This window comes from Herpailurus yagouaroundi, unplaced genomic scaffold (genome assembly GCF_014898765.1).
Source record: "Herpailurus yagouaroundi ecotype Mexico unplaced genomic scaffold, PumYag 202, whole genome shotgun sequence".
Lineage (NCBI taxonomy): Eukaryota > Metazoa > Chordata > Mammalia > Carnivora > Felidae > Herpailurus > Herpailurus yagouaroundi.
The window spans coordinates 9,214,315-9,237,967 of NW_024412433.1; the positions used below are offsets into that span (position 1 = coordinate 9,214,315).

At 46.0% G+C, this 23,653-nt stretch overlaps 2 protein-coding genes across 19 annotated transcripts in view; one reads left to right on the plus strand and one right to left on the minus strand.

The window, feature by feature from the left end:
* LOC121014459 (nuclear body protein SP140) overlaps window positions 1-16,679 on the minus strand; it is a 67,267-nt gene extending 50,588 nt beyond the window's left edge. For 4 of the 18 annotated variants that reach the window (XM_040450760.1, XM_040450758.1, XM_040450754.1 and 1 more), the window contains exons 1-3: window positions 16,563-16,673; window positions 14,616-14,744; window positions 1,342-1,552 (exon numbers count right to left, since the gene is read on the minus strand). Coding sequence is in view for 13 of the 18 variants with exons in the window: in XM_040450758.1 (XP_040306692.1) it covers window position 1,342 (1 nt within the window). In the remaining 5 variants the exon portion in view is untranslated. Of the gene's footprint in view, window positions 1-1,341; window positions 1,553-9,833; window positions 9,944-9,982; window positions 10,320-14,615; window positions 14,748-16,557 lie in introns of those variants that run through there. The other 14 variants (XR_005783227.1, XM_040450763.1, XM_040450764.1 and 11 more) reach the window with 10 other exon arrangements.
* A 7-nt stretch (window positions 16,680-16,686) lies between these two features.
* LOC121014460 (sp110 nuclear body protein) overlaps window positions 16,687-23,653 on the plus strand; it is a 32,465-nt gene continuing 25,498 nt past the window's right edge. The window contains 3 exon segments of the mRNA XM_040450765.1: window positions 16,687-16,811; window positions 19,439-19,758; window positions 21,383-21,551. Coding sequence (XP_040306699.1) covers window positions 19,612-19,758; window positions 21,383-21,551 — 316 coding nt within the window. The 5' untranslated portion in view covers window positions 16,687-16,811; window positions 19,439-19,611.

Consider the following 23,653-nt stretch of genomic DNA (forward strand, 5'->3'; position numbering starts at 1 on the left):
CCTGTAGTGTTTCCAATTGAGGAGGTCAGTAGTGGAGAACGGTTGATAGAATGCTGATGCCCCCTCTTGTAGGGTCCCATTGAAGCCTATTTTCTGGGGACCCCCTAGTCACCTGCAATGGCATCTGCTTGCTGTTGGGGGCCTTGGACCTTGAGTCGAGGACCTAAGGTATCTGCCTACCGGTTCAGATGTCCCTGTTGGGGCAGATTGGCCACTGGCAGAGGCGAAACCGACAGGGGTGAACTTTCAGGCACTTGAGGCTCCCCTCCCTCAACTGATGGGGTCCTGGGGGCATATGGTGGTTGAAAGGAAGGACTTCTGAATTTTCTTGGAGGATGGGGCGGTGGGGTTTTTTTGCTGTGAGGTCTTCTTTCCGGCCTGCGCCACTAAAACCTTACATTGTCACTTACTATTAATGCAGAACTGGACCCAAAGAAGCTTGACTTGGGCTATTTCCAGCCATTGGTCAATGTATGGGAATTGATCTGGATGGCTAGGGTCCCCAGTAATTACCTTATAAACAGCTCAGACCGTGGGAACCTCTAGGGTGCCCTCAGGGGGCCAGCCTACACAGAAGGTAGACCATTCTAATTCGCAGAGGGTGCATAATTTCCCATGGGTCAGTTTGACCCATAGTCACCTGAAAGTCATCTCTTTTTAAAATTCTTTTTCAAAAATTTTTTTTAATGTTTATTTATTTTTGAGAGACAAAGCATGAGCAGGGAGGGGCAGACAGTGAGAGAGAGACACAGAATCTGAAGCAGCCTCTAGGCTCTGAACTGTAAGCACAGAGCCCGATGCGGGGCTCGAACTCACAAGCCATGAGATCATGACCTGAGCTGAAGTCAGATGCTTAACCAACTGAGCCCCCCTCAGGGCCCCTCCCTGTTTAAAATTCTTAATCATACATTCCAAAACAGTTGATTTTGAGAAATTTTCCCCATCCTGGTATCCTAGATGGGGCCCTCCCAATGAACTGTGTCGCAGGACAAACAGGGAAGAGGTCGGTTCATCTGCCTGGCCACGCCCCTCATGGGGATTGAATGCCTCTTAGCATTGGCAGGGGTATAAACCCCTGACTCAGATCAGGCCTCTGCAGACCTGACTCTGCCTTGAGCCGTATGAGATCATCACAGAATCGCAGAGTAGGACCCACTCAGGCTCCACGAAGCACGGGCACTCACACACATTGGCACTCACACACATTCAGACAGATCGCAGACTTCCACCCAGGACTTCTCTGTTCTATTCAGTGACTACGTTGCCCTGGAGGTGGTTAAGCTCCCCTTCTGCCTCAGGGGTGGGCCTGCATTCCGGTCTGAAGTCCCCGGGGACACTTACTGTTCCAACGTCCTGGGACAGGTCTTTTCTGTTCCCCCTGGAGTCCGTTCGAGTGCAGCAGTGACCGGTACTGCTGGGCCCGGCGATGGTGGGGGTCCGGTGAAATCAATGTCGGTGCGCCTTCCTTTCCGTGGCGGGGGCCCACAATGAGTGGCCTCTCCGCTGCTCACTGACAACGGTGGCTCAAGAGGTCAGCGTGGCTGTCGTCTTCCTGGCCAACACACCAAAAGTGTTACAGCAATACTTGGCACACAGGAAGAGACAAGCAACACGCGCTCGGGGAATCAGAAAAGACTGTTTATTTTGCACTGGCGCTGGCCCGGCAGAGTCACCTCCAAAGGCTGAGCCCCGAGCCCCGGTGCTGGCCTTCTTTTATGCTGGGCTAGATTCCAGGTACTTGGAAACTTTCTATCAGCTGCACAGGTAGGTGGGATTGCAGGGACTCAAGGGAAAAAGGGGGGACACTATGGGGACAGTGGCTGATGGAAGAGGTAAGCAAGATTACAGAAGCAAAGAGCATGCAAACGGGGTATCCAGCCTGGGACATTTGGCTGGCCTTCTTTATCTGTTCTTACAGGCTTTCCTTCTCACTTGAAGGGTGTTGGGGGATGAGGTGATCATTTCAACTGGATGGCTCTGAGCAAGCAGGCCCTCCATAATGTGGGTGGGCCTCATACAATCAGTTGAAGGCCCACCTAGAGCAAAAAGACTGACCTCTCCTTGTAGGAAGGAATTCACAAATAGACTGCTTTCAGATGGGAACTGCACCATCGACTCTGCTGGGGCTCCAGTCTGCCGGCCCACAGGGCAGATTTGGAATTGCCCGCGTCTATATTCACGTGAGCTCATTCCTTACAATAAATCTCTGTTACACACACACACACACACACACACACACACACACACACTTTGTCTTTTCTGTTTCTCTGGAGAACCCTGACTAATACAGATTGTTTGTTTTAAAAAGTTTACAGACAAAAAAAATAAAAAGCCAACGAAGAGAATATCACAGAACCTACCACCGAAGAGCAAGTTTTTTTTTAAACAAGGTATGCCTGTATTTGCCTTTTTTCCATGTATTATTTATTTAAATGTGTCCACATTGATATTTTTAAGTCAAACCAGGGCATTTTCATTTCTGTGCAGTAATATTTTACATAAATAGAGACAATATTTGCCTAACAATCCTTTACTGGTAAATGTTTAGGTCTATTCCAATTTTTTTGCTATTATGAGTAGTATTTTGGCAAACACCCTTGGTTATAGCTCCTTATGTGCATGTAACAAGAATTTTTTAGCATTTGTACCTAGAAGAGAATTGCCCAGTACTGGGGTACGATACCTTCCAACTTCTAGGTTGCTAACTTCTCTTTCAAAATGATTTGTCAGTTTACAGTCCTGCCAGGATTTCACAAGAGTTTTTCCTCTATACCTGTGTAGACCTCAAGTATTGCCATACGTCGAAATGTCAGCCAATACGGGTGTAAAGCCAACTTAATTTTGTTTTGTCTATGTTAGGAAGTATTTTCTGCAGTTAAAAGAATGCATATAGTGCATACGATCTGGCATCAAAGCAGGAAAGGTCTCTTGACCTCTGCCCCAGGGTTCTTTCCCTTTATCCTATTCTGTCTGGTGTGTTTCTTGAGATTCCACCATATATTATATAGCTAAAATCACAGACTTAGATGAAACCACGCAAATCACGCTGAAAGGGCGGGCCTACGCCAGCCGACTCCATCTTGTTCTGTGTCCTTCACCTTGACCACACCTCCTCCCCTTGAGTAACCCCCCCTCACCTGCCTAACAGGACTCGGACCCTTCCCCAGGACCCTTCCCCAGCCAATCGGCTGAGGCCATAGCCATTACCTCACCAACTGCCCCCAGGCCCCAATAAAACCTTTGTCCTTTTGAAACTCGCTCTCGTTCCCTGGTATCTCACCGCTGCGTCGGTGCAGGTAGGGGATTGAGCTTGAGCTAGCTCGAATAAAGCCTCTTTGCTTTTGCATCGGACTCGGCTCCCTAGTGGTCTTTGGGGATCACGAATTCTGGGCATAACAACGCTATTCTGCTACATAATATTATGTAAGCAAAACACTAGTTGAATAGTCTCTGCCTAGCAAAAGCCTACTCTTTTTCAAGAACAGCTTGGTTATCACCTCTGAAAACTCCTCCTCACAGTCTCCTGCCTAACGTGTTCTGTTGTCTGTTTGCCTCTATCAGACGGAGCCAGGTCATTCTTGGTGATTCCAGATTGTTCATTGACCCCACCGTGCGGTACTATAAACAGGGAAGGTAAGGTCTAGTTTTGCAAAAGCGCGTTCAATTCGCCCATTCCATAGCGAACCTTCACAAAGTCAGGTGTAGGCTCTGGATGCAGGTTACTTGCTAACAAATCCTGGTTTGCTACTTGCTCTAACCTCGGCCAACTTTCTGAGATTCCGTTGCCAGAACAGAAGTAATAATAGTATCTGTTTACAGGATTTGGGGAAGCCTGAATAAGATGTGTGGTGCTGAGTGTGGAGAGAGCAGTGGGACAGCAAGTCTTCTTAGCTACCGACAACCGGAAGAAATCTCAAGGAAGGTGGAAGAGAGGCAGAGTTCTCCATCCCACAGGGGCAGGAATGAGTGACATTTCACATCATAAAATTAGCTCAAAGACACCCACCCCTATGGTCCAGTTTCAATTAACAACAGTCACAGGAATATGTGTTTTTCTCCTGTTGAATATAGAGACTTGTGTGTATATTCAAAACAAGGACTCATCGTTCTGTATCTAAACTTGCCTGCATACGTGTTATCCGTACACGGAGACCTATAAGGCCCCTGCATTTCAAACATTATGGCCGTGCCTGGGAAAACCAATTTTTTTTAATGTTTTTCTTTAAGTTTACTTATTTATTTTTGAGAGAGACAGAGACAGATCGAGAGGGGGAGGGGCAGAGAGAGAGAGAGACAGACAGGGAGACAGAGAGAATTCCAAGCAGGCTCAGCACTGCCAGGGAATGCAGAGGCCCATGTGGGGTTCGAACCCACGAAACCCCGTGAGATCATGACTGGAGCCGAATGGGAGGCTTCACCGTCTGAGCCACCCAGGTGACCCATAATGTTGAAACTGAAAAAGCTTTGTCATTCTGATTCTTACTTGAAAAATGGCTCCCTTTGCTGATGATATCTTGGGAGTCTTCTTGGTAATTCTAAAAGGTGTAAACACTTGGGAGATGGTTTATTCCCATTATAAGAGGGTCATTGGGACCTCCCATTATAAGGATGCATTGGAATAGGATGAAACCCATTCCTTCACTGAATTCCTTTAAAAAAGCCCCTGGGGGCTCAGTCACTTAAGCAGTTTAGCTGCAGACTCCTGATTGTGGCTCAGGTCATGATCTCAAGATCTTGCGAACTGAGCATCTCTCTCCCTCTCCCTCTGGCCTTCCCTGGCTCTCTCCGTCCTCTCTCTCTCCAAAACAAAAACAAAAACAAAACAACAACTTCTGGTTAAAGATAGTTGCCGGAGGACAAGTGTTGCACTCCCCTCAGACTAGAAGGTTCTCTAAAATGACAGTAACGGAAGAAGTATAAGGGAAGAGAATTAGATGAGAAAATGAAACCAAAGTCCGAAAGAGAAAAAAAGGTGTGAGCCTCACTGCTGTTGCTTTCAGAAGACAATCCCAGAGGGTGTCCTGCAGCCCTGAGAACAGTGGGCCTGGAACGGAGATGCCAGCAGGAACCAGCAGGATTGCTTGAAAGGCAAAACACTAAAGGATCTACCCCCAGCTCCTTTCTGACCCACATCCAGGCAAGACACTAGAGGCTCCTTCCTTTTTAAAAAAAAAAAAAAAAATTAATGTTTTATTTATTCTTGAGGGAGAGAGACAGACAGAGAATGAGCGGGGACGGGGCAGAGAGAGAGAGGGAGACAGAATCCGAAGCAGGCTCCAGGCTCTGAGCCATCAGCCCAGAGCCCGACGTAGGGCTCGAACTCATGAACCATGAGATCATGACCTGAGCCGAAGTTGGATGCTCAACCGACTGAGCCACCCAGGCGCCCCTAGAGGCTCCTTCTTAAAAATGTAGATGCCCCCGGAGAAAGAGGCCTTCACCCTCAGGCATCTGGGATTCCCACAGCCGAGCCCGCAGGTTTTCAAGCCTGTCTCCTTAAACACACTTCCAAGCTAGCTCTTCAGTGCCTGGCCCTCAGGTAGGATCAAACAATAGGCCACACACACTGGTGCAAACCTACCTCAGGAAGGAATAGAACCAAGGTGAGCAAAGAACAAAAATTACCCCCGCGTAAATAGAAATAGTGCTGGGAGCAGGAGAGAGTTTCCAAAAAACAAGCAGTGTCTTTCGAATGGGAGAAGATATTGCGCCCAGGATGCCATGAAGAGAAGATCAGAAAATAAGACGGTGGGCCTGGAAATTTAAAATGAGAGCTAAAATAAAAGGAAAAAAAAAAGGCTAGCTAAAATGGTTGTAAAATGAGGAGAGAATTTCCCCAGAACATAGCTGCTAAAAACCCTGAAGGGCAGGGGTGGGGAACACCTAAATTTGAAATTTTAAATGTCAGTTATGCAAATCTATAGATTCAGAGGTAAAAGGAAATGACTAAAAATATACACTCTTCGTGTGTGGGGACAAGATACTCGCCAAGGTGCCCTGCAGTGAACCACAGCACAATGCACGCTTGAAGCTCATGTAACACCGTGTGTCAACTCCACTTCAAATAAAAAACGAATAGCCGCGTAAGGGCTCAGAAAATATTGTACTCCTGCACCATCTCTGGTGGTCACCCAACGTTCGGTTACCGTGGCTGTCACTGACAGCCACTCAGCAGCCCACACTGTCCCAAGCGAGGGTTCTCTGAAGCAGAGACGAGTGACCCGCTAAGATCTCAGAATTGTGTGTTCCGGTAGAATAATCTAGTCTGTTCTTACCGATGCAGTCTCTCTAGGACAAATTATTCGATGATGTGCTACAGTAAGAGAACCAAGAGGGGCGCCTGGGTGGCTCAGTCGGTTAAGCGTCCGACTTCGGCTCGGGTCATGACCTCACGGGTTTTGAGTTCGAGCCCCGCGTCGGGCTCTGTGCGGGCAGCTGGGAAACTGGAGCCCGCTTCGGATTCTGGGTCTCCCTCTCTCTCTGCCCCTCCCCTCCTCACGCTCTGTCTCTCTCTGTCTCAAAAATAAATAAAACATTTGGGGTGCCTGGGTGGCTCAGTCGGTTAAGCGTCCGACTTCGGCTCAGGTCACGATCTCGCGGTCCGTGAGTTCGAGCCCCGCGTCGGGCCCTGGGCTGATGGCTCAGAGCCTAGAGCCTGCTTCCGATTCGGTGTCTTCCTCTCTCTCTGCCCCTCCCCCGTTCATGTTCTGTCTCTCTCTGTCTCAAGAATAAATAAACGTTAAAAAAAATTAAAAATAATAATAATAATAAATAAATAAAACATTTGAAAAAGAGAGAGAGAGAGAGAACCGATATCAACACCAGCAAAGTTTTGTTATAAAAGAAACGGAAGGCAGCACTCAAACCACTTAAATGACTGATGTCTAAAAACCGCAAAGTTTACTTGAAAACAAAAGCACATCTCAAAAATTACTTTAAGTTTATATATATATATATATATTTTTTTTTTTTTTTTTGAGAGAGAGACAGCGTGCACAGGGGAGGGGCTGAGAGAGGGAAAGAGAGAGACTCCCAAGCAGGCTCCGTGCTGTCAGCACAGAGCCCAACATGGGGCTCGATCTCATGAACCGTGAGATCATGACCTGAGTCGAAATCAAGAGACGGACGCTTAATTGACTGAGCCACCCAGGTGCCCCTTAAAAATTATTTTAAAATAGTGATTTTGAAAGTATGGCCCAGGGACCCCTGGGATTGTGTAAGACCCTTTCACGTAAGACCAAGGTGAAAACTGTTTTCATAATAGTACTAAAATGTTATTTACCCTTTTTCTCTCTCATTCTGTCACACATGTACAGTAGAATCTCCCAGAGGATACACCTTCTGTGAGATCACAACGGGTTGAAAGCAGAAGCAAACAGAATCCAGCCATCTTCTACTGAGCCAGTTATTAAAGAGATTTGCGAAAATATAAAGCCTTGCTACTCTTCTTACAATTTACTTTATTTTAGAAAACACAGTTACTTCTCATGAAACATTTCATTTATGTTAGCAGGTAATGAGTTCCTTATTATTTTTTTCATGAACAAATAAATATTTAAGTGTTCAAAGTTTCCATTCCTAATATGGTAAATATCGATCGATGTAATTTACAAGAACAAAGATTAGCTTTTTGGGGTTCTCAATAATTTCCTATTCTAAATTGATTTCAGAGGTAGCTGCTTGTTCAAAGTAATAATAGCAACCATGTGATTAGAACGTATGGATAAGTGAAATGACTGACAGCAATGTTAATAAGGACAGGAGGGAGGAGTGTGTGACATTCCATTATAGGATGCATGTGTCACTCACAAAGCCATAGAGTATAACTTGAAGAAATGGATATGAAAAAAATAAATGGTACTAAGCAAAGTCTAAATAAGTAAGTAAATAACTAAATAGCAATATGAATAGCAGCAAATATATATTACAACCTCTAGGGAAACCACTACAAACGTTTTAAAAGAAGCATGATTCATATGCTAGGAGAAAAAGACCAAATGGGGTAATAAAGTGTTCAGTTGAAACTGTAAAAGGAAGAAAAAAAAGGGAAGAAAAAGTAGCAACGAAGACAAGTACAATGAGTAGCAACAGTTGCAATTTGGTAGATATTAAAATTTTTTTTTCAACGTTTATTTATTTTTGGGACAGAGAGAGACAGAGCATGAACGGGGGAGGGGCAGAGAGAGAGGGAGACACAGAATCGGAAACAGGCTCCAGGCTCTGAGCCATCAGCCCAGAGCCTGACGCGGGGCTCGAACTCACGGACCGCGAGATCGTGACCTGGCTGAAGTCGGACACTTAACCGACTGCGCCACCCAGGCGCCCCGCAATTTGGTAGATATTAATCTAACTACATGAATACTCTAAATGTGAATGGCCTCGATGCAACAATTAAAAGACAGAAATCCATAGAGCGATAAAAACCGAAAAGAAAAAAAAGACACAATTGTATGCTGTCTATGAGAAAGCCACCTTAAGCAGAAAAACACAAGACAGATTCAAAGTAAAGGGGTGGAGAAAGATATGTTGTCAACAGCATTATCAAAGGAAAGTTGTAGTCGCTACATTAATTTCAGACAAAGCAGACTTGAGAACAAGGAAAATTGTTGGGTGAATAGGAACATTATATAGTGAAGGGGTCAATTTCTCTAGGAAAACACAGCAATTCTCAATGCGCAAGTAACAAAGTGGCATCAAAGTACAGGACACAAAAACTGATCGACCTACAAGGAGAAACAGACAAATCCACTCCTATTGTTGGAGTCGCCAATACCCCTATTTTAGTAACTGACAGATCAAGCAGGCCGAAACTCAGTAAGAGTATAGTCAACCTGAACAGTATCATTAATCAATCTGGTGTCACTGACATTTATGGAATATTCCATTCAACAACAACAAAATGCACATTGCCCTCAAGCTCACATGGAATATTTACCGAAACATGCCATATTCTGGGCTGTAAAACACACCCTAACACATTTAAAAGGATAGAAATCATTTAAAAATATGTTCTCAGACCACAATGAAATAAAAGTAGAAATAACAGATAGCTGGGAGGTCCTCCAAATACTTGGAATCGAAGAACACACTTCTAGGGCTAAAGAAGAAATCTCAAGAGAAATTGTAAAATATTTTGAGCTAGATGGAAATGAAAACACAGCTTATTAAAATTTGTGGGACGTAGCAAAAGCAGTGCTTAGACGGAAATATATAGCACTGAATTTACACATTAGACATGAAAGATCTAAATGAATAATCTAACCTCCCACCTGTGGAAACTACAGAAAAATAGAGGGATTGAAACCTAATGCAAGCAAAATAAATCAGTAAATAAACAACAAAAATGAGAGTGGAAATCGGTGAAACTGAAAACAAGAAAACAGCTAAGAAAATCAATGAAGTCAAAAGCTGATTTTTTTAGAAAAATCAATAAAATCGACAAACCTCTAACAAGGCTAGCAAAGGAAGGAGAGAAGACAGAAATTAGTAGTATCAGACATGAAAGAGGGGTTCATCACTATTAGTCCCACAGACACGACAAAGATAGCAGACAAACAACACCAGGGAAAACTCTACGGCGAAGAATTTGATAGAAGGTGAAACAGACAAATTTCTTACGGGACACGAAACACCAAAGTTCACACAAGGAGAGACAGTCATCCGAATAGGCCTATATCTATTAAAAGAATTGAATCAATAATTAAGAGACCTCCAAAGAAGAAAGCATCGGGCCCAGAGCGTATCACTAATGAATCCTACAAAATGTTTAAGGAAAACATGACGCCCGTTCCCTACAATATCTTCCAGAAATCAGAAAAAGAGGCAGCGCCTACCAACTCATTCTCTGAGGAGAGCGTCACTTCTTTTTCCTACCCGGAGGCCGAGCGCTGGCTGGTTTCAAGCTTGTTCATCTTGCGTCTCTCGGGAACAGGTGGAGGAGAGGCTGTGGGCTGGGTGCTGGTACTGGGTGCTGAGGACCTACTTGTCAGTTCTGCAGCTGCTGATAGCAATGCTGATGCCTTCTTGGGGCCCTGGCCACCTCCAGAGTCTGGGGTAGAGGGGTTTCCACACACTTTTACCTTGCTTTAAGAATGCATTGATGTATTTGCCTTGTATTTTAAAAGACAAATTCCCTCCTAGTCAACTGCATAACATCCCAGCACAGACAGAGCAACGCCTCACTCCCCACTCGGTTGCATTTGTCAATGTTGGGTCTGCTTTCACTTCCCCTAACTCATCCGTGTTCAGATGCCACGCACAGATGCACTCTGGGACAAACTGGCCCCCAGCTACCCAGAAATCAGAAGTTGGACAGCACTCGTTCAATTTCAACGTTAATTTTTCTAAAAGGAACTGTTCTGGGCAGAGCTGTCTTTTGCGATGTGGGGGAGGGGTAGAGGAGGCATGGGGGAAACGAAAGTGTTTGTAGAAGGTGATATGAGTCAGCCTCAAGTTTGCCCAGGGAGCCAATCCTCTGCGATTTAAGAAATCGAATTTCCTCATTATTTCTTTATGTGCAATCTCATTCTGTCATATACCCATGGAATGAGGCCGGAAAGACAGAAGTAACATGGGTAGATGCCGACCTTCCTGGAGATGGGGACCCAGGACAGGGGGTAAGGGCTAACCCGCAATTGACTGGCGGCCTCCACCTGCCATCTTCTACTGCCAGCCCCACGGGGGCCATGGCACTGGCCTGGGATCAACCTTGAGCAGACATTGACTGCCTTTGTGCCTTCCCGGAGCTCTGAGGAGCTCCGATCAATCCAACTGATGGATCTCTCGTGTGTGGCACCCAAAGAGTAAAGGCTAAATTGCTGAACAGGGTGAAATATCTGCACCAATGCTGGATGCCCTCCACCCAGTCTCTGTGGCAGTTCTCAGCCCCAGGGAGGAGGAACAGGGCCAGCTCGGGGTCCATGGCAGATGGGCCACTGTTCATCCAAGGGCAAGAGAGCAGAAAGGTCTATTTTTTATTCAAATGGATCCAGGTTGTTTTGGAGTAAGGGGGCAAAGCATGTGTAGGCAGGAAGTGAACGCCATGTTGCACCTGCCTGTCTGCTAAGGTGCATGTTTGTACCTGCCTCTCTGCCCTTAAGGTGGTCGTGAGCAGGAAGGAAAGCCGGACATTCCAGATCATCTCTCAGGCCAGTGGACTGGCCGGGCACAGTACTCAGCCTGGACTGGACACGAGGCTCGAGAGAGGCAAAATGCTCTTCATTATAAGGCAGGGAAGATGTTCCTCAAATTTCTGGAAAGCAGTCAGAAGCCAGAGAAAACTCCGCACTCCTGCAACCAGAGGGAAGTGCCAGGTTTGGGCAGAGAAGCCTGGTGTGTGAATTTGCTCAAGTTTCTTGAATAAATGGGCCCTTTACAGATGCAGCCTCGGTCAAGGGAATTAAAAGCAAAAATGAACTACTGGGACCTCATGAAGATAAAAAGCTTCTGCACAGCAAAGGAAACAATCAACAAAACTAAAAGGCAACCAAAGGAATGGGAAAAGATATTTGCAAATGACATATCGGACAAAGGGCTAGTATCCAAAATCTATAAAGAGCTCACCAAACTCCACACCCGAAAAGCAAATAATCCAGTGAAGAAATGAGCAGAAGACATGAATAGACACTCCTCTAAAGAAAACATCCAGGTGGCCAACAGGCACATGAAAAGATGCTCAACGTTGCTCCTCATCAGGGAAATACAAATCAAAACCACAGTGAGATATCACCTCACGCCAGTCAGAGTGGCTAAAACGAACAAATCAGGAGACTATAGATGCTGGAGAGGATGTGGAGAAACGGGAACCCTCTTGCAATCTTGGTGGGAATGCAAACTGGTGCAGCCACTCTGGAAAACAGTGTAGAGGTTCCTCAAAAAATTAAAAATAGATCTACCCTATGACCCAGCAGTAGCACTGCTAGGAATTTACCCAAGGGATACAGGAGTGCTGATGCATAGGGGCACTTGGACCCCAATGTTTATAGCAGCACTCTCAACAATAGCCAAATTACGGAAAGAACCTAAATGTCCATCAACTGATGAATGGATAAAGAAATTGTGGTTTATATACACAATGGAGTACTACGTGGCCATGCGAAAGAATGAAATATGGCCCTTTGTAGCAACGTGGATGGAACTGGAGAGTGTGATGCTAAGTGAAATAAGCCATACAGAGAAAGACAGATACCATATGTTTTCACTCTTATGTGGATCCTGAGAAACTTAACAGAAGACCATGGGGGAGGGGAAGGAAAAAAAAAAGAGGTTAGAGAGGGAGAGAGCCAAAGCATAAGAGACTCTTAAAAACTGAGAACAAACTAAGGGTTGATGGGGGGTGGGAGGGAGGTGGGTGATGGGCATGGAGGAGGGCACCTTTTGGGATGATCACTGGGTGTTGTATGGAAACCAATTTGACAATAAATTTCATATATATATATATATATGTATATATATATATATATAAATGCAGCCTCGGTGATTAGAAAAAACTGAGCTTCAGCTAGTCATTGAAATCTCAAGGACAGAGACAGGCTTCCCGTGGGATGGGGAAAGGGTTTGGAACTGACATTACCTAGACCTTAAAGGACGATATGATTTGTGGGTTTTTTTTTAATGTTTATTTATTTTTGAGAGCGAGAGAGTGTGTGTATGTGTGTGTGTGAGAGAGAGAGAGAGAGAGAGAGAGAGAGAGAGAGAGAGAGCAGGGGTGGGGCAGAGAGAGAGGGAGACACAGAATCCGAAGCAGGCTCCAGGCTCTGAGCTGTCAGCACAGAGCCCGACGCGGGGCTCGAACTCACGAACCGTGAGATCATGACCTGAGCCGAAGTCAGATGCTTAACAGACTGAGCCCCCCAGGCGCCCCGCTACCAAGTGCGTTTGTACATTATGTCCGTATGTAATTTTTTCACCAATAGCGGCCCTCATTCTGTAAAGGATTTGAAGCAACTTACAAAAACACACTAGAGCAGCATAAAGTTGGAAGAAAAAGAAATGGGAGCAAAGCACAACTAGAAAAAGCAAAACCGAACACTGGAAATGCAGGTAGGACAGATAAATGGGAGCCGGGGCATGTGCAGTTTCCAGGACCTTAGTCAGAGCAGTGTGGCCAAAGCAGGCGAGGCCTGGGGAGGCAGAGGCAAAGCAGGATGTTTCCAAAGTATGTTCCACTGAATCCTGCTTCTCCTGACTCACTCTGGATGTGCTGGAAATTTGCACAGACATGTTTGCAAAGTATAGAGGGCCAGAGATTTCTACCTTTCTGCCCACTTCTGTTCTCTCTTGCCTCCAAAGAAGTGAACATGAATCTGGCTGGGACAGATTCCAGATTCCAGGATACCGCCGAGGACATCTTTTCCAGCGGGTGGGGTGTGTGTGCCTACCAGGTGCTGCACACGCACGGGACTGCCTGCCACCAGTCCCTGCCCGTCCTCCCTCTCTCCCTCCCTCGCTTTGTGGGGCAAAGTGGCTGTGGGGCATGGCTGTCCTCTGCTCTTGGCCTCCCAGGGGGCACAGTGGCCCAGACAAGGCTGGACACAGACTACAAGAGCCCGCTCTGGTGTCTCCTCCCTCTCCTCTCCCTGCCCTTAAGCAGCAGGCAGGCCCAGGCCACCACTCAGCTGGGCAATGACATTAATGTGCCAGCTTCCTTTGCTTATAAGCACAGGTCTTTGGCATTCCTCAGGGGTACTTCTGTTAAGTTCACAAGAAAGCCCTAGTCTGCAATATCATGCATCAGCCCAGATAACAACAGGCTGCAGTTTTAGCTTGCATTTCCCACTGTCTTGTTTTTTCTCTATCCTCGCTAGAGAATCAATCTCTCTGGGATAACGTATCCTGGACCGAGACCATCTATGCCGATCAGACAATCCCTGGTTCCTAACACAGGGGTAGAGTTGTTTTCTTTTTCTTCCATACGACCCGTGGGATGAGAAGATTCTGGCCTCCCTCCTTTCTCTGTTTTCCCACCCAGATTTAGGCCAAGTAGGTGGTAATCTCTGAAGCGAAGTCAATGCTTTCTTTTTACTGGAAAAACTCCTCGCCATTTTGCTAAGTGTGCTGAGATCTCACACTTGGAATCAGGGAGTGACTCGTAGAGTCCTGAGCACAATCCAGTGCTAGAAGTTACTCTGCTACCTTGCCCCTGCTTGCCAAAGTCTACCAAACCCCCATCTTTGAACGCTAATAGGCTGTCCACTACTTTATGTTCAGGTAGGTCACATAACCAATCTCAGATTGATCCTATTTCTGTGAAGTTTCTTCACTGGCAACTCATTCTCTGATACCAACTTATAAGCAGCTGGAGTTTTGGGGTATGAGTAATCAAAACTGATAATGGCTAACTCGGACAGAAAGTCAATTTCTTAGAAGTGTATCAAGTAACTCCCAGAATTTATAAGAAGGCCAAAGACTGGGATAAGAAAATAAGCAGTCTGGGCAATAAGATCCCCAGCCCAGGTCATTCCATGGACCTCAAGTACATAGTGTGGGGGCATTGATCTGGTAAATGTTTTCTTTCCATCCTGGTTAGAAAAGGAGGATCGGAAAGAGTTTTAGTTCCTGCATGACAGATAAGAACATTCGTGTACAGTTTTGTCTTGGGCGTTATATTAACTCACCTGCCCCTTGTCATAAGATAGTCCAAAGACATCTGGGTCCCCCGGATATCCCATAGAACATCACACTTATCAGCTACGTTGGTGACATCATGGTGATCGGACAGGATGAACAAGAGTCGGCCAGCACACCTGCTAAAGAGGAATCAATTACCGACCCTCAGCAACAGAGGTGAATGTCAACAGCATTATGATGACCCAAAGAAGTCACACGTCAAAATTCACGTACTGCATGTTTTCGTTTATGTAAAACTTTGATACAGGCAAAACGAATCTGTACTAACAGCAAGTGCATCAGTGGTTGCCTGATGACGAGGTTGGGGAGAAGGCTATCTATCTGCAAAGGGCACGAAGGAACTTTCTGGAATGATGGAAATGGCCTACGTCATGATTGTAATTACGATTACATTTGTTAAAACTCAACCACTTAAATGTACACTTGAGATGAATGCATTTTATACCCCAATAAAATTGAGCTAAAAAAGAATTGTACACGATTTTAGTAAATTCTCAGAATATATGTCACTGAATATGGTAGCTGACGTTTTCCCATTATTACCATTTTCCCAAGCAGGAGTCCCTTAGATAGAAACATCTTTTATCTTATTTACATCTTTTTCTAGGCTAATCGTCTGGCATTCTGTTTCCACTCCTTTGCCTTTGCGTAATCTACCTCTGGGCAGGCTAAAGGAGGAGATCCTTGTTTCCAGGCTGGGATGTCCATGAAGGGGTTTCCCAGGTAAGTGGAGGGTTTCAGGTAAATGAAGTGTAACAAGGGCACAGTGGACTGAACTCCTCTCCCTGTTCCTGTCCTGGCATTTCGCGGTGCTGCTTGCTACCTTCCTGTGGCTCCCGAGCCTCTGTCATCCTTACAGGAGTGACCTACCAGCACCAGGGCTGAGCCTATTGACCTAGAATGTGCTCATGTGGGATATGCTGTGCTGGTGCCTCTGTAGCAAGCAGGTGAACCTAGGTTTCGAGGCTTCTTAGAAGCCAGAACCATTTTTCCCACCTTTTATCTGAGGAGCTTTTGGGTGTCCTGGTAAGGGGAGCCCATGGGTTGAATCCATTTGAGAATTATTGATTCCAATTAAGTTAAACGGATTTCTATGTCATAGGGTCTCTCACAGACATTATGTGCCAATGTGCATAAGGCATCTTTATTTTTATTTTTTTTCAATGTTTATTTTTGAGAGAGAAAGACAGAGTGCGAGCGGAGGAGAGGAAGAGAGAGAAGGAGACACAGAATCTGAAGCAGGCTCCAGGCTCTGAGCTGTCCGCACAGAACCCGATGTGGGGCTTGAACCCACAAACTGAAATCATGACCCGAGCCAAAGTTGGACACTTAATGGACTGAGCCTCCCAGGCGTCCCTGCACATAAGGCATCTTTAAGGGTGTGTGTGGAGGGCGTATCCCATCTTCCTTGAAGTGGCTGTTCTAGAGTCTTCTCCCGGCCCTGGCTCTGCCTTAGACCTGACTTCCTCACGCTCCTGGCGCCCAAATGCCTGCCTGCCCCCCGGCCATTTTCCTGCCCAGAGGAATGATTTTCCTCTATATGATTTCAGTTTATATTCAGGTTCCCTTTTGTCCCGACTTTCTTAGGCAATAATTTTATCCTGACAAATTATAGGCATTTCTGGGTCACCTCCCCTCCCCGTCTGGGTTTTGTTTGTTTCTTAAAGTTCGATGATTTCTAGTAAATTCATCCAGTTGTGTTACCAGCACCCCGATTCAGCATAGGAACATTTTCATCTCCCAAAAGTACAGGAGGGGGAAATAGCCTGGGGGAATAGAAGTGAGTAGGGAAGCACTCAGATAGTGGATCCCCAGCTCCTGTCCGTGGATCCTGGGGCTGGGCCCTGATGCCTCCTCCCCTCTGGACACCCCTCGTCAGGCTACCCCATGACGGGACCCCCCACCGCTTCCCCTAAATGCCCCGGCAACCTCACAAGTGTCCGGACGGACGGAGATGGAGGGAGGCGGCAGGCACTGCCTCCAGCTTCCTGCACGATCAGCTCCAAATACTTTCACTTTTCTTTCCTCCGGAAGCCTGGCCCCCCACTGCATGTGGCAAAGCACAGACTTCCTGCTTCACCCACTGGTGTCCCCCTGCTGTTCCCTCCGCCTTCCAGGAGCCATCCCTGCCCCAGCCCCTGACCAGGGAAGGGGCAGGAGCAGGTGGCAAACCCAGCCTCCAGGTGGGTTTTTGTCTCGGCTACTTTATTCTTCATTTGGGGTGATCAGGCTCTGATAGCTAATTTCCTGACAGCAGCTACAGAGTGGAACTCAGCTATTTTAAACTGTGAGACTCTCTCCTTGTAAAATACTGTCTTCCAAAGATACAGAGGTATGTGGGGTTTAACCAGAGACCATGAAAAAGGGGGACAGACTTGGGAGTCGGGGGCGGGGGGAGCAGAAACACAGCTCAACTCCTTTTGCCCTAAAGTCTAGCCCGTTGTTGTGGATGAAAGGGAGATTTGCTCTCTACCCTCCTCCTCTGTGCTCTGTTGATTCTGCACTCAGCCCCAAATGGGCAGCTCATTTATTATCCACAGTGCAAGTGACCAGATGTGGTTGGTGGAAAAAAGAAAATGAGGAGGAAACCCTTCATTTCTTCCCTAGTGTTTCATGAGATTTTTATATATTTTCCTTAAGCACATTTTTGATTGTTTCCTTGAAGTGCATTCCTAGAGGTGGAATCTGGGACTCAAGGGAATCCATATTCTAGGGCGTTTGACCCTGATTGCTAACTTCGCCTCCAGAACATTTGGATCTGTTTACATTTGCACCAGGAGCATCTGTGGTTATTGCGATTAGTCTTTATGTTGGGCAATCTGATAGGCAAATGCTATTAAATCGTCTTCTTTTGTACTGTTCCAGCTACTAGAGAATTGCCATGCTTTTCATATATTTATTGCACATTTGACTTAATTGCCTAGTTAAGCCTTTTGCTTTTTTTCCCCATATGGATGTTTGTCTTTTGCTTATTCATTTTTAAGACTCGTTCCCATAATAAAAATCTGAACACTCCCATATGAGACCCTATATCATGCACTAGCTTTAGTGGGGCTTTATTCAGACAAGCTCTGCTTTGCCACCTTGGGCTATTTACTTAACCTCTCTGTGCCTTGCTCTCACTCTTGAGAACCATAATAGTTGAAGAATAAGGAAGCTGGTGGATCTTATGTTCTGAATGCTGTTGTATAATCATCCTAAACGTAACCTCAGGGTCACTTCCTCTTGTTACCATGTGACCATTCTGGATTTCTGGGGCTCTGTGCTTACCTTTGCAACTTTCTTCCCCACATCATGGATTCTGTCCGCATCCTGGTTGCTAGATTTCTCTTCCACCTGTTCTCAATCTCCAGTATTTCTTCATGATTATAGACCCCCTGCGGCATCTTTTCTTTTCCAGCACTATTGTGGATTACTTTACTCTTACAATATGTTTTGGTTTTTTTCCTTCTGTCAAATGTAAATGATGTGGGAATGAGGAGAGAGCAGGGCTGCTCAATCTACCACTGGGATTAATCCTGGAAACAGTCATTAGTTACCGTTCAGTTTTCTATTATACACAAAAGGAAGTAGGAAAAACAGGATCTCTATTTCATTTAAAAAAAAAAAATCTCTGGGTGATTGAGTTTTTCTGTTTACACTTCTATTCCCTTGACAAGTTGTCAGGAATTCATCTGTAGGTTTTCTGCCTCTAATGATTATTGATATTTTCTCATGACCTATCAATGGCTAATTTGTATCAATGTCGCATGGGATGGGAAACGCACATGTCTGTTCTGCGATATGTAATTGATACATATAATAAATCAGCTAAGTAGCCTTTTACTAATCACGTCTTTTTTTAATTTTTTTTTCAACGTTTTTATTTATTTTTGGGACAGAGAGAGACAGAGCATGAATGGGGGAGGGGCAGAGAGAGAGGGAGACACAGAATCGGAAACAGGCTCCAGGCTCCGAGCCATCAGCCCAGAGCCGGACGCGGGGCTCGAACTCACGGACCGCGAGATCGTGACCTGGCTGAAGTCGGACGCTTAACCGACTGCGCCACCCAGGCGCCCCTATCACGTCTTATACCTCCTTCGTGTCTATTTATGTTTGGCTTATTTGTGTGTTGAAGGTTGTAGGTGGTTTACTCAAGTTTCCAAATATTATCGGGCTTCTATCTTTCTACTCATCATTGGGTGGTCCCTCTTACATGAGCTTTGCTAGTGTCTGTCGTAAGGTGCGGTCCAGACAACCTTAACTCTGTTCAGTGTAGCCACAGACCATAGTACTTATGACCATAAACCTAGAAGCGGAACATCGGAATGTGTTCACCTCTATCACTTCCAAGTTGTGCGATTTAGGGCAAGTTCATAACACATCTCTATGTCTCCATGTCCTTCACAATACAATGGGTGAAATCATAGAAACCATCTTGCAAGGGTTTTGTGACGATCAAATAAGTTACTGCATGTGAAACCTTTATAATAAAGTCCAGCACATAGGAAATACTCAATAAATATTAGTGACTTTTATAGTTTTTAATTTTTTAAAATTTTTTAGTTTATTTTTGAGAGAGAGAGAGCAGGGGAGGGGCAGAGAGAGAGAGAGAGAGAGAGAATCCCAAGCAGGCTCCACACAGTCAGCGCAGAGCTCGATGTGGGGCTCAAACTCACAAATTGCAAGATCATGACCTGAGCCAAAATCAAGAGTTGGACACTTAACTGACTGAGCCACCCAGCTGCTCCTATAAGCTATTTTTAATATCTGTCTCATATTTACCAATACCCCTTTGAGATTTCAGCAACCTATTGTTGGTCAATTTCAGCCTCCATTGTCCTTGGACGTTGTCATTGCCTCTTACACCCATGAGCCTTTGAGGAAGACTGCTACAGGATGACTTTGGGACCAGGATGGTGATCTGAAAATGCCCACTGAGCACAAACAGCAGCTCCCCGAGTTCCCAGAGTCTTTCCTCTCTTCTCGTGCCTCTTCCGTAGGATGTTCACCATGACCAGAGCCTTAGAAGAGACTCTACGCCAGCACTTCATATACCAGAAGCTGGAGATTGCCTATGCCATACACAAGCCATTTCCCTTCCTCGAAGGCCTCCGAGACAACTCCTTCATCACTGAGAAGATGTACAGGGTGAGTCGTGCTGACTGCTTTTCCGTGGCAGCCCAGCCCCCCCACCAACAGTTACTGAAGTTTCAAACCACAAACCCTTAGAGCTTGGAAGGTCTAGTCCAAAATGTTCATTCTCAGGGAAAGATGGGGTTACAAGGGCAGCCGTACAAACGACTTCGCCCCACGTGCCTTAAAACGAGAGAAATTTATTCCCTCACAGCTTGGGAAGCCAGAAGTACAAAATCAAGGTGGCGGCCACGTTGGTTCCTTCTGAAGGCTCCAAGAGAGAGCCTGTTCCCTGACTCTCCTACCTTCTGGTGGCACCAGAAATCCTTGTAGAAACTTCACTTCCAATCTCTGCTTCCATCTCTACATCAATCTCTCCATCAGCTTTTCTTTCCCCCATTTTTTCTTTTTCTCTTCTCTTCTAAGGACACTTGTTATTGTGTGTTAGAGCCCACCCTAATCCAGGATGATCTCTTCTCAAATTCTAACTTAATTACATCCGCAAAGACCCCTTTTCCAAATGAGGTCACATTCACAGGTTTCAAGTGGACACAACTTACTGGAGGGTGGCACCATTCAACCCACTAAGGGTACCCTCCCAATTCTTAAGAGCTTGTTGTACGCAGTCCTTTCAGACTTGAAGCAAAGCAGGCATTGGAAGATATGGCTATATGGACAAAAATGGCATTCTTTTCATGATTTTTGTTTTTTATGTATTTCCTGAGCCCTAAGCCCAAGGAAGGGCAGCAGTGGTTGAGTGTTCTTCTCCCAGGCTTGGCCTGGTTGGCTCCAACCCTTCTTCGGGTCATAGCCCGGATGTCACTCCTCAGAGAGGATTCCTTAACCCACTCATCTAATTGATTTCCCATAGAAATCTATGCTTTCCCTTCATAACACTTCTCTCAAAAGCAACGGGGCATTTCTTTAATTTGTGTTTATTATTGAATGCTCATCTTGTCTACCCGACAATGTCCCTTCCGTCACTATGGGTAGCACCACGCTGGTCTTATCCACTGCTATATACCCAAGGACAAGCCTAATAGGTGCTCAGTAAGTGTTGTGCAATCAATTCTCCTGCCATGTTTCTCCTCTTGGCCAACTTCTCAGGAAGAGGAGTTCTCTGGATGATTTCCTTGTTGGCTAGAACCCATTCAGGCCATCTCAAGTCAAAGAGAGAGAGTAAGAGAGAGACAGAGAGAGAGACAGAGAGATCAAACAGAGGCTAACAAGCGATCAACAGAATTGCCACTTGTGACCAACTAATTGGTCCTTTGCTACAGAGTTCTGCCCAGAGCCTGGGAGACATAGTTACATAGTAGGAGCCTTTGACTACCTTCCCTTCCCTCAAATTTCTCTCTGCCCTCAAATATACCTAAAATAAGGTTCACAAAGCAGACTTATTTTAAAGACGGCTAAGTTATTTATTCCTACGACCAACCATCCAAAAATAGGTGAAGTTCTGGAAGTAAATATGTGTAACTATGACTTCTCTGCCTTCGAGTCTACCTATACGTTTGTGTTAAATTCCTTGTTAGAAGAATGAAATACTACTCTTACGCTGTAGCAAACCACAAACGTAAAAGAAACTTCCATTCCATTTTATGATTATTCATCACCATCCTTGATGCCATTTTTTAAGGAATCCATGGAAGCCTACAGAAGTCAGGTCCCTGTACCCAGACTGGTGTACAATATCCTCAGCCACCTGGAGAAGATGTTCAACCTGTCATTTCTGCAGATGCTCTTCAGCCGAATTAACCTGCGTGAATACCCCCACCTGACAAGGATCCTCAAGAGCTTCAGAAGTGGTATGAGTCTTTCCGAATATCTCTCGGGCTGTAGGAGCAGGGACCAGAAGTTGCTCCAAGTGTGGGTTGGCTTTCAGCCCTGTGGGCGGTGCCCCTCAACTGGCCGGTTCTCTGGGGAGATAGGAAGCTGACTCTCTCGCAGTGCGGCAGGAAGAGCCGTCTCTGGCCCCACTTCTCTAAGATGAATTTCTAGAAGACACAAACATTTCTGTCTTACCTGTTCTATGAAGTGGGGGAAAGCTGTACCGTTTAGCACCCTGGACAGTCTCTAGGGAAGGAAAAATGTGACTGAAATGCAGTTACAGAGACTCAGTCTGGCAGAAGGATAAGGAGGGCCAGAGGGGAAGGGAAATGAATAGGGATGGATAATAAGTATCTCTCTCTCTTTTTTTTTTTTTTTGAGTACTTACTATGTACCAGGCATCGTCCCAAGCACTGTATAGGGTTATCTCACATCATCTTTATTTTTTTTAACATTTATTTATTTTTGAGACAGAGAGAGACAGAGCATGAGTGGGGGAGGGTCAGAAAGAGAGGGAGACACAGAATCCGAAACAGGCTCTAGGCTCTGAGCTGTCAGCGCAGAGCCCGACGCGGGCCTCGAACTCACAGACCTCGAGATCATGACCTGAGCCGAAGTCGGACGCCCGGCCGACTGAGCCACCCAGGCGCCCCCTCTCACATCATCTTTAAAACAACCCTGTGATGTCATTATCAGCCCCACCTGACATGTGAAGAAAGTATAGCTCAGAATAACCTTCCCCAGGTTACTTGCCTGTGAAGAGCAGAGCAGGCGTCCTACTGGGTCTCCTAACTCTGGGGCCTGAGCTCTCAATCCCTCTTCCCAGCAAGGCGGAAGACGCCGCCTAAAGCTGGAGGAGAGGGGAGAGGGAGCTGGAGACAGAGGGTATGAGAAGGAAAGGGAACGTGGAAGCACGCTGTGAACGCGAAAGAGCTGGACAAATACAGAGCAGGAGAAAGAGCGAGGACAGAGCTGGGAAGAAAGAAGCCAGGGCAGGAGGAACAGGTGACACCATCGTTTTGGGCTTGCGGATCAACACTTTGGCCAAGGCGCACGATTCGCTTCCCCGAGAACAACAGGAAGAGGACCGGCGGCTCACACTGCACTGGGACCTTACTGTGAGTGGGGTCAGCGCTGTTGACAGCAAGAGGTTCCTCCCCAGGAGAAATGACTCCTTGAGCTAAAGGGGCGGCAGGGCGCAGGTGCACGCGGGCCGGTGCTCCCGGCGGCAGCCAGGCAACGCGGGGAGGCCTGGGTTCTCAGAGGCCACGCTAAGTCAGTCCGAGGGCCAGAGGCACCACACCCCGCTGTGCTCCCCGACCCGGCCGAGCTCGAGCGTCTTTCTGGATCTGTAGCCCTAGGCTCGTGTTCTGAGCCCCTCTCCAGAATCCCAGCTTGTTTTCCTTTTTCTGTTCACTGGTTGAGACGACTTAACTTCTGAAATAAATGATGGAGAAGAATCGTAAGAGAAACCTGGCCACGGGAGGCATAGCGTGCAGAAAGGAGAGGGCCTGGGGTATTGAGGATGGGGAGGAAGTTTGCTGTGGCCCATCCCAGGGTGCAAGGCAGGGAGGCACAGCAGCGCAATCTGCACAAATGAGCAGAAACCAGAGTAGACAGAATGCACCTTGTGAAGGAATCTCTATTTTATCTTCTTTGCTACAGGGAGGTGTGATGTGTTTACTTATTAAAACAGGGACACGTATTCGAATTGTACCATTGTACAAGATAGTCTAAATTCTGAAACCAAAATTAAAGAAAAACTTAAGAAGATTAAGTCCCTGAGGACTAAGTCAACTTCATGTGTGAAACGACTTTGGTCTTAGCCCAGAGATTGGATGCAGTTATATTTGAACTGAATGCCCCAAATCAGTAGCACAGAGTAGAAATGGACCACGAGTGGATGATGCTGGTGATGAATCCGTTCTCCACACCTAGGGGAGAATGAACCAACCACCCCATGCCCCTGACCCTTTGGAAGTCACGTGTGAAGAAATTCCCTTCCCCAAATAATTCTTGGTTTTTTTTTTTTATTTTATTTTTAATGTTCTTTTTTTTTTTTTTTTTTTTTTTTGGGGGG